The sequence below is a fragment of the Cornus florida genome, unplaced genomic scaffold (genome assembly GCF_030987335.1).
Source record: "Cornus florida cultivar Cherokee Brave unplaced genomic scaffold, ASM3098733v1 CherokeeBrave_3.0.0_Hap2_Chr01, whole genome shotgun sequence".
NCBI lineage: Eukaryota > Viridiplantae > Streptophyta > Magnoliopsida > Cornales > Cornaceae > Cornus > Cornus florida.
Genome location: NW_026775571.1, coordinates 104,106,229 through 104,122,770, shown reverse-complemented (window position 1 = coordinate 104,122,770; position 16,542 = coordinate 104,106,229). Strand labels below are relative to the sequence as shown.

General features: G+C 36.1%; 1 protein-coding gene across 2 annotated transcripts; it reads right to left on the bottom strand.

The window, feature by feature from the left end:
- Positions 1-4,164: 4,164 nt before the first annotated feature.
- On the bottom strand, positions 4,165-15,293 carry LOC132311121 (two-pore potassium channel 3-like). 2 transcript variants are annotated; one of them, XR_009482859.1, is made up of 3 exons: positions 13,845-15,293; positions 12,097-12,159; positions 4,643-4,777 (listed from the first exon to the last, which is right to left on the bottom strand). XR_009482859.1 is itself a non-coding variant. In XM_059808860.1 (2 exons), exons 1-2 carry the CDS (start codon positions 14,984-14,986, stop codon positions 4,630-4,632), a joined length of 1,290 nt encoding a protein of 429 aa, XP_059664843.1. In that variant the 5' UTR covers positions 14,987-15,292; the 3' UTR covers positions 4,165-4,629. The 2 variants fall into 2 exon arrangements, 1 of the variants encoding a protein (XP_059664843.1); XM_059808860.1 differs by lacking the exon at positions 12,097-12,159 and having other exon boundaries at positions 4,165-4,777; positions 13,845-15,292.
- Positions 15,294-16,542: the final 1,249 nt, after the last annotated feature.

Below are 16,542 nucleotides of genomic sequence, written 5' to 3'. Positions count from 1 at the left end.
ATCTAAATTAGGAAAAACAACTATTTTTTTTTCTCAAAAAATATGTATAATTCACAACAATTGAGTAGGTTAGTGACCTTGTTTTTTGAATTTCAAGAGTAAGTAAATAAAGGTAGAGCCATCATTTCATTTTGGCTTCATACTTCTCTCTTTTCTTTTCTTTTTTAGTAACCCTAGAACCCCTCCAATGCAGGGCCCTTTGGTCTACTTGTTGGCCGATAAATCACAATCTTAAATTTAAGAAGAGTGTTATTTTCAATGTGTCTTCCAAATGTTAAACTTGGAATCTCCTCTTTTAGAACATCTATATTTCACGCCTTTGTTTTACTGGACCAATAAGTGGGGTTTTTTTTGTCTTCATACTTGCTTGACCACATGACGTTCAAATTAAACCCTTTATACATCATGCACATATCACTCAACTTCCTAATGCAACTTTACATATATATACACATCTATATATAAATACATACATTGGTTTAGAATGCAGGTGGAAATTAACATTCTATATGTGTATATATATCTATCTAGAAGAGTGACTTTTTCTATAATAAATGTGTGACATGAAATACATTATATATATATATATGGAATTAATGTGTGTTGTATATGTTTGTTGGAGAGATCATGGATAGGAGTAGAAACATTACATTAGAATGCTACTGAGACAGGGCGGTTGATTAAGGGGGAGACTTTTTTAATGTTATCAATAAAATAGCATGAGATTGTTGACCTTTTTGTGTAGGTGTGTGTCCATTATATATGACATAAAGTATGGTATGTATTGTTATTGGAAGTCCCTGTCAATACAGAAGAGGGCAGGTTTTTTGTTAGGTGTGTAGTCTGAAAAAAAGAATCTTTGGATGTTGACAAGTTTTAATTCAGAAAGCAATCCCCAGATCAAAAAAGAAAAAAATTTGCAAGGTACAGAAAAATTTAGACTACCTTTTCATGTTCATAATGTAGCTAGCACATGACTCATGTACCTTTTTAAGTTCATTATGTAACTAGTACATTACAATATGGTCATTTGCCAAAAAGGTAATTGAATTTTGGTTGGACCCATGACTCATTCAAAGGCCATAATTTGCGACCAACTTGAGTGTTCTGATGAAGTTCCTGCTAGCCCTTGACCATTATAAGAATAGGTGTGTGTATGCATATGTGTGTGTGTGTGGAAAGTGTTGAAATAGAAGATTTAAAAGAAATTATTTATTTGAATAAAACATATAATGCTCACAAGGTTTAATTTTGAGTTTGGATTGAGTTCGAATTCTAATATCATGTTAGAAACAATGATTATTTCATAATAGGACAAAACATGTAATTCTGACAAATTCAGAAGATATTCAATCCTTTCACACGTGACTACATAGTTGCACGAAAATTACGGATTTAAAATATAAGAATCTTCATAGCATCTTTATTAAAATATAAGAATCTTCATACCATCTTTTAAATTTAAAAGTTAAAAGTTGAAAGTTGAAAGTTTGAGAGTTGAAATCTCGACGATGGTAAAGTAGGTGTGTAAATTTCAAATAGAAAGAAAAAAGAAAAAGAAGATAGAGCCATTTTGAAGGGTTAAAAAAATTTTAATCCATCTTAATGAAGTAATTTTGTGAAGAAAAAAAATCTTAATGAAATAATTTTGATGACAAAAAATAGAAGTTAATCAAATAATTTATTACTTGACAAGTTTAGGGTTTGGTTGGTTATTTAATGAGAACTCTTATCTGAAAATATATTGGAGGAGAAGAATACCAAATCCCATCAATGGAATCACTTTTTCGATAAATACTAGACATCTAAATCATACTATTCATTGATGAAAACTTTTTCAGTTTTCCATCTCTTGAATGATTGCTTTGCTAATAGATGGTTAAATTTGGTTACATATGTTGATTTTACGGTGACTAGATGTGAAAATACATGAATAAATGACTCTTAAATTTTCACTTTCTTTCTTCTCTTCCATTATTGTCCTCACTCTCTAGCTTTCCATCAATTCTTTATCACTTGCCATGACAAAAATGGTCAAACATTAGGTTTAGATTGCTGATCAGGATCTCATTATTGTGTGAATCAAACTTAGATCATCCTTAATCAATCTGCGTCACCAAGACCTTTGTCCCACTCTCAATCTTGTTTTATTTATTTATCTTCCAATTAATTTCATATATATATATATATATATATATATATATATTCAATTGACTCATACATCAAAAAGTCAACTTACCCCAATCATAAATTCCCATCTACTCCACTCGGAATGTTCCAAATTAGTCAATAATTCAATCTTTAAAACACTATTGGTTTCTTATACTATTGGTAGCAACATTTTGCTGCAAAATTAAATAAGTGTGACACTATCTACACCTATATATGCGTGTTTTGTGACCGCTTATATATCTTAATGGTCCAAACTGAGTTTCAAATGTGAAAGGTCTTGGCTGCACTAGATTCTCTTATGGGTCAGACTATATTTGACCAATTCTAATAGCTGAAGCATTAATTCCTCCTACTATATTTTACCCATTCTTTTTTTGTTTTTTTATATTATAATTGTTTACAAATTCAATTATATGTCCCACTATTGAAACTGACTACTATAAGACTTGATTGTTATTTTATTAAATGCTCAATGTCATATAATATTTAAATTAAAAGTAAAAACGTTGACGCGGTCATGTGGGGAAAAGTTTGATTCAATTTTATATATATTTTTTTTTCCTTGAAATCTTTTAGTCTTTGCACACCCAGTCAGAGTCACTGAAGACAAGTTACTTCATCAGAATCCTAAGGAGTGAGCATAGTATTGTGTGTGTGTGTGTGTGTGTGTGTGTGTGTGACTGTGTGAGAGAGAGAGTGATTGTTCTTTTTCATGAGTTGGGTTGCTCTTTTCAGTTTGAAGAACAGATATAAACTATGAATATGTGTTAAGAAATGTAAACAGATACTTTAAGACTGGAAGAGGACTACATGGTGTGCTAAATGTGTGTGTGTGTGTGTGAGAGAGAGAGAGAGAGGCTTGACTTAAAATGTACAACTTCGGGGATTTCTTGTCATCCCATCATGACTAGATTTTGAACATCATCACCTTGGATGAAGATTTTGCAAGAAAATAGAAGCAGCCATTTAGGAACAAAGAAAAGCTAAAAACCCAGTCTCATTACCCAAAATGACCACCATCATTTGTGGTTTGAATAATATTTGATACTAAAATCTTTTAGTCCACAACTTCATGCGTATGCTTACCCTTGTGCCCTTTTGTCATTTTGTTCATTTCACCACTTGTACACTTTACCATTCTAATCAATTCATTAAAAAAATAATAATAAATTAAATTAAATTAAAAAGGCATGTGTGTGCCAGAAATATCGAAAAAATATTCAATTGAATATGTGGTACCCTTCAATAAAAGCTCATTATTTTTCTTTCACGATAAGATATAACTACTGTTCATTAGTCCAGGTACTACGTTGCTATCAAATAATTTTTTGATACATACATTGAACTATGGCCCCGAACAAGAGATATGGTCCTGCAAAGTGGTGGGGCCACAATTCTTGCTGGTAAAACCCACATGTGCCACAAACTTCTCTAAAAGTGTTGGGACAAGAAGAAGCATCCTGAAAGAAAATAGCATGTGTGTGTGTGTATGTGTGTGTGTATATATATATATAATTGTGGAATCTTGCTTTCTTGAAGCATTTACTAGGAAAGACAGATCAATGTGGAAGTTGTCATTCACATGGAAATTTCTATAAAGTCATCTAAATATTCGAAAATGGTCAGATTCATTGTAGCTTTACATGTTATATCTTTTGATATTATAAGATAATGTAAATGTACATTTTCTCATTCGTCTAAATATTACAATCAAAACAACTATTATGAGAAATCAAGGGTTTTAATTTTTTCTTCTTTCTATAATTATTTTTTTTTTCTTAGTTGGTACTCACACACACATGTCTCAATTAAGACTTGCTCTTTCTATGATCATATATACACACACTACGTATAAATGTGTATATATTTGTTTGTTCACTCGAATAAAATGTTTATGACGGATCCTGCATTAAGAGAGAGAGAGAGAGTTTACCTTCATTCATGCACTTCTATAAACATTTACCAAAGCAAGAAAAGTAGTGTCACCCACATAAACAAGATCAAGAAGTTTTTTTTAATTTACCTCCATATATTTGCAAATGAATAACTATGAATACAATTTGCAGCAATGTGTTTGTATGAACTACAATACCCTCTCAATCCACCCAAGAATTTGCTACTCCAAGCCATCTAATCACATGGGCACAATCACAGTGTGTGCAGCAAAATTTCCAGACTAATTATATATATATTTTTTGACAGGCAAAACAAAGGAAAAAATGACTGACTTGTGTTCTTTGCACCATTATACTGAAGAGATGGCAAACCAATCAGATGGTCAGGATCCTTCTGTACAAGGTCCAACTGGTCGGACAGTTTATGAAAGCACCGGTCCCGTACAGTTGAATAATACAAAGAAGCCCTTTTCTTCCATTTCTTGATAAAACAAAAAAATCGTGTGTGCTGAACTCACGATGGAAACCATGACAATAAATCTGTGTGGTCCATCTCAACATATCAGTGATAACTTTCCATGAGATCAGCGAGAGTAATTTTTCCACAATTGCCAGCGTCTAGCCGATCAAACTTTTGGCAGATCTGCATGACGTCTTTCTCTGAGACCTTTCCCATCTCCTTGAGCTTGTATATAACATATTCGGCTTTACTGCATATATATCATATAAACATGATAAGAACTTGAATCTGTCAAAGCTACAGAATATTAAAATCCATGCCAACAGCTGCAATTAAGGCCCTAAAGAACCTGGCCAATGCCAAATGAGCAGCTACAAACAATGGAAAGACTCACTATGTATACAAGCTCGAGGTTGGAATTTACACAGTATTTTAACAATAGATGACGACATAAAACATACAATTCCACCACTTAATCTATTAGCAATAAGCAATTACAAGCATATTCTGTATGGAAGCAGGCTGCAATGGTTTCTATTTTAATGTACAACTGTGAAGAGGAATGTCGCAATAACCAAAATCCAATTACACACAATTATATACAGTTTGAAAAATGTAAACAATAGTCATTGAAGTGAGGACTGCAACTACAATGTACAAAATCAAATACGGTGAATGACCATTTTACAATAAAATAATGGCACAAAAATATTATAAGGTGCAGCCTGAAAAGCGCTCGTGGACAAGGAACACTCTGCAATAAGGTGTTGGCGTTGTTGGTTCTTGGGAGAAGTTGGGGTATACATGATGATTTTTGTTATCATGACCACGGGTGTGTGGGTCTATGAGAGAGAGTAGTAAGCCTCGTGAGGTGACCACACTCCAGAAGCTGCAAAAGAGTTTTGCAAACAAAGGAAAGGAGATTGGGAAAAGGAGAAGCACAAATATGTTTAGCAAATAAAAGAATCCACATAATTAAGTCATGGGTTAAAAATGATGGGATTATCAGTCGTTCTCCAAAACCTTCAACCATGTTAGTTCGGGAATGGACAGAGTTAGAAATTGCAAGAAAACATTGGAACAACTTCAAAAACTGACTTTATGAGATCGTTAGTGTTAACCCCAAGGTTTCAACCCAAGGGCATTTGGGTAATTTTGATGATCACAACCTTTTAATATGAGAGTTTGACAATCTACTTGAGTGTGTGCTTATTTGCAGATCATATATATTGCTCTAAGTATTCAAAACTATATTGCTCTAAGTATTCAAAACTCATCTGGATCCATGGATTATGATGGTGAAATCTAAAGTAATGCATGATGCATGTGTTGAAAGCTCAAATCTAGGACTCTTAAAAATGAACCTAGACCCAAAATGTACTAATTCTAAATCATATCATGGTCCCTAGTATGGCTCACATAACCCTTGGCCTTGGAAGGTTTAAATCATAAGGGTAAGATGGGTCAGTAAACTTGGCAAAAGTCACTTTGAACCTTAAACAGGTCCAATCCAAAATACAAGTGACTAAGACCATCTCCAATGCTAAAAGTCATTTTCACATGCCAAATTTATATTTTGACAGATGCTACAGTGTCAAAATGCTACATTTTACCAATTCTGCTCCAATGGTGCATTTCATACAAAATACTATTTTTTGACACAACCACCATTATTTTTCAACTACCATTCCCACCATTCATATTTGCATCAGTAATATTAATATTAGGCACATTCCAAGTCAAATTGTAGACATTAGAAGGAAACTAAAATTAAACCTAATTAAAAAGAAGTAAAAATTTAAAATATCTGATCAAAAAAGGACAAAAAACAAAAACAAAAAAACAATTTTTTTATTATTTTTTACCACTATTTGTGAATTAATTTTTTTATATAATATATTTTTTTCTTTTTCGGAAATTTATATATATATTATATATATTTGATTATATTATTATTAAAAATATATATATTTTTAGGGCAAATCATTTCAGCCTCCCCCAATCGCCTCCATCTCTATTATCGTTCTCAACTCTGAGAACTTGCCCTCTTTCTCCCCAACTGCAAATTACAAAATCTACAAGAATCAGAAGTTCAAAACCCATATATTTCAGTTTATCTATCCGTCTGCAAGAATCCAAAGTTCAAAATCTATTACCTATATCAAAACCCATATCGGCGTATCATTTCAGATTGTTCAAAAAATCAAAACCCATATCTTTCAGTTTCCATCGCCTGCTGTTCCATTTCGGGTTCGCCGTTCGCAAGCTTCAGCCGTTGTCTCTCAACTCTCAAGCTTGCCCCCCTCTCTCTCTCTGCAACTGCTAACTTGTATGTTTGGTTTTGTTTTAATTTTTTTTTCTAAATCAACTAATCGAGATTGTAATTCTTGATTTTGTGTATGCATATATATATATATATATATATATATATATATATATATATCAAGGTCTGTAATTCTTGTTTTGTAATCAAAAGTTCAAAACCCATATATTTCAGTTAGATTTGGCACAAAATATAGAAATAGCTATTGCTATTTGTTTTGCTAGATTTGGCACAAAAAATGGCAAAGGTAAATTTTGGCAGCCAATATAGCATCCCATTGGAGAGCTCAATTTTAACCCACCTGCTATATTTTGAATTGGCAGCTCATATGGCAACCTCATTGGAGATGCTCTAAGACGTCTTCATGGCATGTGTAATTGTACTGAAATATATAGAAATCACAGACATCTACATAGAATGTACCTCTGGTGCAAATACCGATTAAGTCAAGCTAAAACCCCTTGCCTTCATAATAAGGCAAGCCTGTAAGTATAATGTTGCGTTCGGTGTGTAGGAATGGAATGCCATTCCAACCATTCCTTTGTTTGGTATGCAATTTAAAGTGGGAAAGGCCATTCCATTGGAATGAAAATCCATTCCACAGCAAAACCTATGGAATGGCTATTCCATTCCCAAGTTAATTTTTTTTAAAAGTCATCTTCCCAAAAAACCCTCATGTTCCAAGTCCAAAAACTACCACTACCTTCCACCACAACCACCTCCGACTTTCACCGCCATCACCACTACCACCGCCTTCCACCACCATCACTGCCACCGACTTTCACCATTGCCCACCGCTTTTCACCACCACCTTTTACTATTGACACCGCCTTCCTTTGCCGCAACCACCACCACCGTCACCACCGTCTTTCACCATCACTACCGCAACCGCCACCACCTTCCACCACCACTGCTGCTGCCTTCCACTGCCGCCACCATTGCCACCACCTTTCACCATAGCCACCGCTTTCTACCACCACTGTCACTACCGCCACCGCCTTTTACTACCACTACCACCTTTCACCACCACTACCGCCTTTCACCACCTCTACCGTCTTCCATCGTCACTACCTTCCACCGCCACCACCTCCATTGCCTTCCACCACCGCCACCGCAATCGCCTTCCACCACCTTCCACCACCTTCCATCACCACCACCGCCATAGCCTTCCACCACTAGCACCGCCATCGCCTTCCACCACCTTCCACCGCCGCCACCTCCACTACCTTCCGCCACCACAATCACCTCCATTGGCTTCCACCACTGCCACCTACATCACTATCTCCTTCCACCACCACCACCACCACACTACTGCCACCTCCTTCCACCACCGCCGTCGCCGCCTTCCAAAACCACCACCTACACCACTACCGCTTTTCACCTCTACCACCATCATCACCACTATCCACCACCGCCACCACCACCACCACCATTTATTTTTAAAAAATTATTAGAGAATGTCATTTTGTTAATTTAATTTATTTGTTACTAAGAGGGATATTTTGAAGAATTCAATTTGAAATTTATTTCATTCTAAATTTTAAATTGGTCCAACCAAACACTAGAATGGTTATTATCATTCCATTCCTACACATTTCTTATTTACAACCAAACAATAGAATGAGAATGGCCATTCCATTCCATTCTCATTCTTATTCCATTCCCACTTATATTTTTTTCCATTCCCGCACACCAAACGCAGCATAAGTGTCTATACCTTCATGCTCGGGGCTTAAAATTGCAAGCGATAAGTTTTCAAAACTAGCCCCTTAAAAATGCTGAAAGCCTGTAAGTGCAGCATTTTTCTGAAACTGTCTTACCGACGTCTATGCGACTATACCTTTGTGTCTCTCAATTTAACCGAGAAGGCATTTTTCTGAGTGTGTTGTTTGTGGCCCAAATTTGGTGTTGGGTCGCAACCCTGATGACCCGTTGAATGAGCTTTGTTTGGACCTAAGCACACCAAAGCTTTGGGGGTTCGGAGGCAGTGCCCCGAGAAAATTTTTTGACCCGGTTTTTTGTTTACGGGGTTGTGGACACTATTTATTACACTCTTGTAGCCCAATATATAACGGGGCTTAGGTTTGGAGTGGGAATTATTGAGATGCTGAAAATCGCAAAGAAATAGAGAGAGAGAGAGAGCGAGAGCTAGGATTTGGGGGATTGAAACTTGTAATCTCCTATTTTTCGCATAATGAAAACTTTCGCTTGATCTTCACCGTGAATGTAGGTTTTCCCGAAGCACGCTAAATCTGTTTATTCTTTGTGTGGCATGTTTACCTTTTCTGTCATGTTTCTTGATTTGTTCTTGGGTTTGCTGCTTTTATCGTAATACCAACCTTAATTCCGATAGATGTCTACTCGAAAGGGTGAAGACATCCAGCTGAAAAGATGAAAGGTGTCACAGACGTCTACATGTGCATCGACTTTCGCTTATACACAAATCTAAACGTGCCTTTAAATGCTATAATAGTAATTTATCCCAATGAGGTTACAAATAGAAGGTCATTGGCTCCTTACTTGAGACCAATTCATTGCTATTTCTAATTAGGGTAACATTTGAATGTTTTTTAATATTCTTGTTGAGCCTTCCATACCTTCATACTTTAGAGTTGAGCTTTGAGCTTTCATCACTTACAATATCTATTATTTTAGAGAGAGCACTTTGATTGTAATATATGTCCATTAAGGGATATCTTGTACTCAAAACTCTTATCTATCTTAAGATTGTTGTAAAAGGGTTGGTGTAACCCTTGAGGTCTAAGTGAGGTGCTCACTTAGTAAAGAGAGACAAGCTTGAGGAGCTTTGTAAAGGTTGTTTTCCACCTGCGACGGAAAGCTCTGAAATTTTTCTCTCCACCTATAAAGGAGACTGAGATAGTGGATTTTGGGAATCCTCAAGTGTGACGACCTCTGTGGGTAGGTGCGAGACACTAGACGAGCTACCACGCTGGAAGGCTAAAAGGTGTCATGATCTCACATTGCCTAGGAGTGAAGTTCTATATATAAGGTTCAACACCCTTTCATGTCACAATGCATTTTAAAGACGTGATGGCCGTGAACCCATCAGAACTCCAAAGTTAAGCGCGTTTACTCTGTAGTAGTACCATGATGCGTGACCTCCTCGGAAGCCTCTGGTCCGGGGGAGCCAAAAGCTGATAATTTTGTGTCTGGGTAGAGTGAAGGTTGTTACAAATGGTATCAAAGCCGGAGACCCAGCCGGAAGTGCCCCACGGGGGGTGATTATGATGACCTCTGTAGGGGGGTGTGATGTGGGAGGCTGGGGGGCTAAACCACTTAAAGATTTGGTGTTCTTGTGTTTGCATTTTTCTATCCTTATCTCTTTATCCTTAAGTTATGCATTTATTATTGCACTTACATTTGCTAAAATCATTTACACACCAAGCATTTGATAGAAGTAAAAAATCTATTGCTCCCTCCGTCCCGCAAAAAGTGTCCCTTTTGGGAACCTAACTTTTTCTTAAGAGTGTAGTATTTATTGTTTTTTATTATAGTGGTAGGGAATGAATTTCCACATATACCCTTCTAGGGTGGGTCCACATGAGGTCTTATCAAACTTTGATTGCTTTTATAACTTCAACGCAAGGAGGGTAAATTAGGAACATTAAAAATAGTACCCTCTAAGATTTTGAATTGGGACGATTATGTTGGGACAACTTATTTTAAAAATAGGAAATTGCTCAAAATGATTTCAAGGCCTTACATTGTTGCATGGGGATCATCAATACTCTCTCAGGCTTCCTAGTGCCTTCCTAAATAAGTATGATAACTAAAAAGGTATTCATCCAGTACAGAAGTTAAAACAATAAAATGTAGTACAAATCAATGTTAAGTAAGCAAAGTGGGTAAACTAGGACTTAAGGTATTGCGGGCACACACTACACAATAGAGAAACTGATTTGTTTTGGCTGCTACATTCTAAAGTCAAACCCAATTCAGAGGACATTGAGGATTACCGTGATAGAAATTTTCCATGCCAGTGAAAGACTTGAACCATATGGAGCCAATATATGAGGTGATTGGTGGATGGTTATAAATTGGTGATTCATTCATGAAGCAATGTCAGTCCAGATGCAGGTTCAAGGAACGTTGGGAAGTTTTAAAGCTTCAATGGATATCTGAGTGTGTGTCCAACAAGTCTAACTCTCTCAATACCCAAGTCAGAAACGGAGATGAAACTTACAGCGTTACAACCACCACCACCACCAAGCCTTTTTCCCAACTACTTGGGGTCGGCTACATGAATCATATATTTCCATTCTACTCTATTTAAGGCCATAGCCTCATTTAATCCACATGCTATCATTTCTTTCCTTACTAACTCTACCCACGTTAGCTTTGGTCTTCCTCTTTCCATAGTATTACCCTTGTGGACTATGTCACTTTTCCTAACTGGTGCACTTAAAGATCCTCTTTGCACATGTCCAAACCATCTTAACCAATTTTCACTCATTTTATCTCCAAGGGCCACTTAGAAACTGGACTTAAAACCAAATGGCAAAAGTACCACAAGAACAAAACTCTTAACACGATGATTCAAGCAGGGGACAACCAGAAAGACACACACACAATATAGAAAAAAAATAATAATAATAGAGAAAGGAAGAAGTTGAAGAACTAATACCAATTACTTGACTGTCTTATATAACTCATTCGTAGATTTTAGGACAACACTTTTGGAGCCAGATTCCAGTGGCTTCATAATGATCTTTGTCTTGGAAACAATGGTTCTGGATGCCCTTACACTCATCTCAAGGTCTACTATGGAGAATTTGGCTCTTATGGTAGGGATGAAAAGCTTCGTATGCAATTGTTTCAAAGAAGCCTCTCCGGCCCTGCCCTTAGATGGTTCACAAAGCTCGATCCAATAAAGATCCATGGTCGGGACGACCTTACTAACACTTTTCTTCAGCAGTACTGTTACAGCACTGAAAGTTCTCCTGATAGGTTCACTCGTGAGAATCATGAAGAAGCCCTCTAAACCTTTCCATGATTATGCCCAAAGATGGCGTGAAGTCGCCTCTCAATCAATCCTCCCAGCAGCAAAATTTATAATCGTAAACTTGCACAATGGCATTTCACATGTCATCACACACAAGCAATAACAATTTATCTATCACTGCTATAATGGGTAAAGTAGTAACATACAAGTCCAACATCATAGAAATAAAAAATGCAGATGATCACTGCGATTCAAAGTAATAAGTGCTAATTCTGTGACTTACTTAAGCTTAATCTTGCTCATATGACTCATTGCGAGTCGACAAACAACACGGACGACAGCTTACCTGAAGTAAAATGCATAGACAACAATTAGGCAACATTTAAAAATGTTTAGTTGCCTTATGGGGAAGAAGTAATCTTGAAAGCTGTTAGATATTGATAGGTGACATAGGAGAGGAAAAGGAAGTGAATAACCACAGCAAATATCATTGTGACAATGATGGGGCAAGTGGGCAGGAGCATCGCTCAAGATGATGGCTCAGAAGCTTGACAAGTTAGGTTTGACTCTACCAGCACCTACCTGATGTATTTGGCTAGTTCATGTGTTTAGGTGCATCTGTAGGGATTAGACTCAAAACATCGTCAGTAATACCTAGGCATAAACAAAAAGATGGTTCAATAATGAGAGAAACCTTTTCTATTGGAATTTTTTCACGTGTGCTTAATACTCAAGTGTTTCCAATAACCCAATGTGGTACTGTTGTTCAGGTAATTCTAGCGGTTTCCATGTGGGTATCAATATCTAGTATTCAGCTGTCTAGCCTTAATTTAGATTCAAATTATCGTGTTTTTGTTATCTTATGGTGTCAAATCTTCATATTCTAAGTGTCATTTTGTTTCTGACTTGGTACTGAGATTTGTTAGACCTTCATTCTCACCAATATCTTTCAATGAAATTTCTAAATCCAAAATGGCCTCTTAGATCACTTTCCTACATAAAGCCCATAAATGTCACCTGCCAATGGCTAAATGGTGTCCAAATCAATCAAAGGGACTAAAGCAGGCTAAAATGAGAAATATATATATATATATATATATATATATATATATATATATATATATATCTTCTTTCTAAATAGATTTGATTAGGAACTTATTGTATGTCCAAGGTCCAATACTGAAATAATTTCAGAGGTTTTCCCTAACTTTGTCAGTCCTCTTGATTCCAAATGCATCCAATTTATTAACTGTTACGGTATCAGAGAAACTACTACTTTACCAATTACAACATACAGATATGCCCCAGTAGCACCCACAAGTGAGGACTCAAGGACAACCCAACCAACTCTTTGAGAGCATCCGGGGTAAATAATAATAAGGTCTAAGACTTGAATTGTTTCAGAATTTTAAAAGATTGAGAGAGAGAGAGACGAACTGTATACTTCGATGCTGTCAAACAGTATTGCCGATTGATATCTCATTCATGACATGTTGTCAAACAATTCTAAACCTGAATATCACTAGTATTGCACTCCCATAACTTAGAGGATAAAAAATTATGCATATTCTCCTAAGCCATATCTATAACTTATCTTACAAAAAGGGACTTCTAACAGTAAAGCAATAATGTGGTTGACCATAATTCCAAATATGAAGCAGAAGCTCATAATCCTTCCCATATTCCAATTTTAAAACGAAGCCACAACAAACTTTCATGTATAAAGAAACAACTGATCTCATAAATTCAAGTCTCCTGTCAACAAAAGATAATCTTCCCTATTACCTTCTAATTGTATATACACATTAAAAAAATTAAAAGTGAAGTATAGGCTTTCCTGCCATAAAGCTCACATTTTTGTTTTACTGGTCCAAAATCGCATCAACGGGAAGATTGACTTGAGTTCACTTTTAAGAAATTAAAAGGCATACAAATGTTGTTTATTTTTTATAAATAAGACAATCATATAAATGTGTAAATCAAATTCCAACTTACTATAATAACAATAAGAACAGGAAACAAAGTTTCTACCTCACAAAACCATTGTTGTCAATGTCAGCAGCAAGAAACTGGGCGACAGTCATATCCTGACCAAGCACCCATTTTGCCATCCTCCGATGCCTTTTATCTACTCTTGCCTCAGCCAAGTAAAGAAATGCCCGAGCAACTGCAAGTGTTGACACAAGCAACCATATTGATGCAAAAATCCGACCGGACAGGGAACCAAATGCCCTATCACCATACCCAACCGTGGTAACCGACATAACAGAAAGATAAAATGAATCCAACCATCCGAGCCCTTCAACAAAATGCATAACACCCACACCGGCTCCAATACAAAGAACCACAACCCCTAGTGCCAATGCCACCTTCATCCGAATCCTCATCCTCCCTTTCTTGACATCAATTATATATGAATTGGGCGAATTGTGGTCTCCCCCAACCTTAACAGTCTTCAAAAGATAATTCTCTTGCAAATCAAGCACATAACTAACCATCCCAGAAAGCAAAATATCAATAAACCCAAATCCCACTAACACAAACATAATTGAAAACAACTTTGTTGTAGTGCTATTTGGAGTTATATCCCCATAACCAATTGTACACATTGTCACAATGCAAAAATACAAAGCATCAACAACAGGGTGTGTCTCTTTTGCCACGAAATTATCACGATTAAACGCATATATAATCACACCAAGCGTTAAATAAACTACCAGAAGAAGAAAAGCCTGACGAATAATCGAAGAAGAAGAAGCAAATTGAGGGGGTTTCGTCTCCGAGTGGTGCTCAACATCATTGATAGTCGCCATGGCCGGTGCTGTTTTCGATCGGTGGAGGTTGCTTTTGGCGCATGGGTAATTGGGATCAATCAACCAAGATTGTTGGTTTTGTGCGTCTGAAGTGTTTGTGGAAATGTCAGCAGAGGAGGCGGAGGATTTGGGAGAGTTTAGAGATAGGGTTAATGCATCAATAAGATTTGTTGGAGGTGGGTCTTTCGGAGAAGATGAATAGGGACCAAATATGATACGGTCTTTAAATTCTGATGGGGTTAGAGGGATAGAGAATTCATCGTCCTCTGGGAGGGGACAGAGGACTGATGGTGGTGGTAGTGGTGGTGATGGGTAGGGCTTTCTGGGGATGACATATGGAAGAAGAGGCTCTTTTTCCATCTGGGTTCGCCGGAAAACTGATTGTGGGTCAGATTGAAAACCATAAACCACGTGGTTTTGCAGTCATAAGGCGGTTTTGTGATGTGGGTTAGTTGAGATAGAGAAGCTGACAACAGAATAGAAGAGAAACGGAAAAACAGAAATCAACTTTCTCTTAAAGATGAAACTAACTTTCAAAAAAGTGAATTACAGAAATGAAGTATAAACACGGATATAGGGTGAGAAAGTTTGGTGCTTTGATTTGGTCATATGTGGAGATATTCCAGTGAAGGGACCATGAGTTCGTATATCATGGTAACTGCAGAGTGTTGAATCTTTTGGCTCCCCATGAGGAGGAGTGATACCACTACGCGCCAGGTGGCGCGTGAGTATTGTAAATCAATGAATGGTCTGTGGTCAACATCCTTGTAGAGTTAGGTACAATCGTAATAGTTTAATTTGTGAGGATCGCGATTCCTTAAAAGTAACACATTTTTATAAAAAAGAAGAAGTATTAATTTTTTAAAATTATTTATTTATGAATCACCATAAATATTGACAATTAATTATTAAAATAATACGGAGTATATATTTTTAATAAAAGTGATATATAGTAAATAATTTATTTTGAAAAAAAAAAAAAAAAAAAAAAAGCAAATTCAGATACAGTCCTAACATATTCAGATGCATGTTGATTTTACCAATCAAAGGTAATTTTATATACAAATAAGCCAAATTGCACGTGCATAATGATATGGAACAATTGATGGCTATGTTCATTTTCGAATCGACAATAATGCCTTGTAATTAAAGAAGTTTTGAATGTAACAAGTTTGACCTTGTCTAATTAATCTGATGGAATTGCAAATTAAATAAACAGACCTTCTTTCCATTATATTTTTTTCAAATGTCATAAATGTTCAACAAATGTTGACAGAGATTTGGATGGAAAATTTATTTAATTAATTGAATTTTTTTTCTTTTTTTTGGTTGGTCTTGTTTTATAAGTAGAAAGTGTTGTTTGTGAGCATAAATTGAGTATGTTCTGTCATACCACATCATTAGTACATCCACTCCATTGAATTTGTCTCACCTACTTATAAAAAATTGATATTGAGCCCTGATCACCGAATATCTTGTTTTTGCACCCCCATACACACACACATATATATATAATCAACAAATATTCATCTTTCTTTTACTTTCTCCATTTTTCTCTCTTTCCTTTCCTCTCCTCTCCTCTCCTCTTTCATAAAGTCAAGGAGTCCAAAAACATTATCTCATAGCAAATATCGAATTTGTAAAGGAACTCCAAAATGAAACAGATACAAGCAATAAGTCAAAGACTCAAAGCAATAAGTCAAAGACTCAAAGGTGAACAACAGAAACCCAACAGCATAAGCCAGAGTAGACTATAAACAACACAAGAAGCAAGGATCAAGTTACTACACTTACCCAGAAAGCTCCAAAATGCAATTATTCATAAAACCTACTACTACAATAAACTACCAATACCAAGAAGGTAAAATGAGAAAAGATTTCAGTGAACCGGAATAATTGTGATCAAGGTTCATCCA

Excerpts from the sequence above, each read along its gene's own strand:
- LOC132311121 (XM_059808860.1), bottom strand. The coding sequence starts at position 14,986 with ATGGAAAAAGAGCCTCTTCTTCCATATGTCATCCCCAGAAAGCCCTAC. Across the intron at positions 4,778-13,844 it reads GACAACAATGGTTTTGTGAG|TAAAGCCGAATATGTTATAT; the intron begins GTAGAAACTTTG and ends ATATATATGCAG.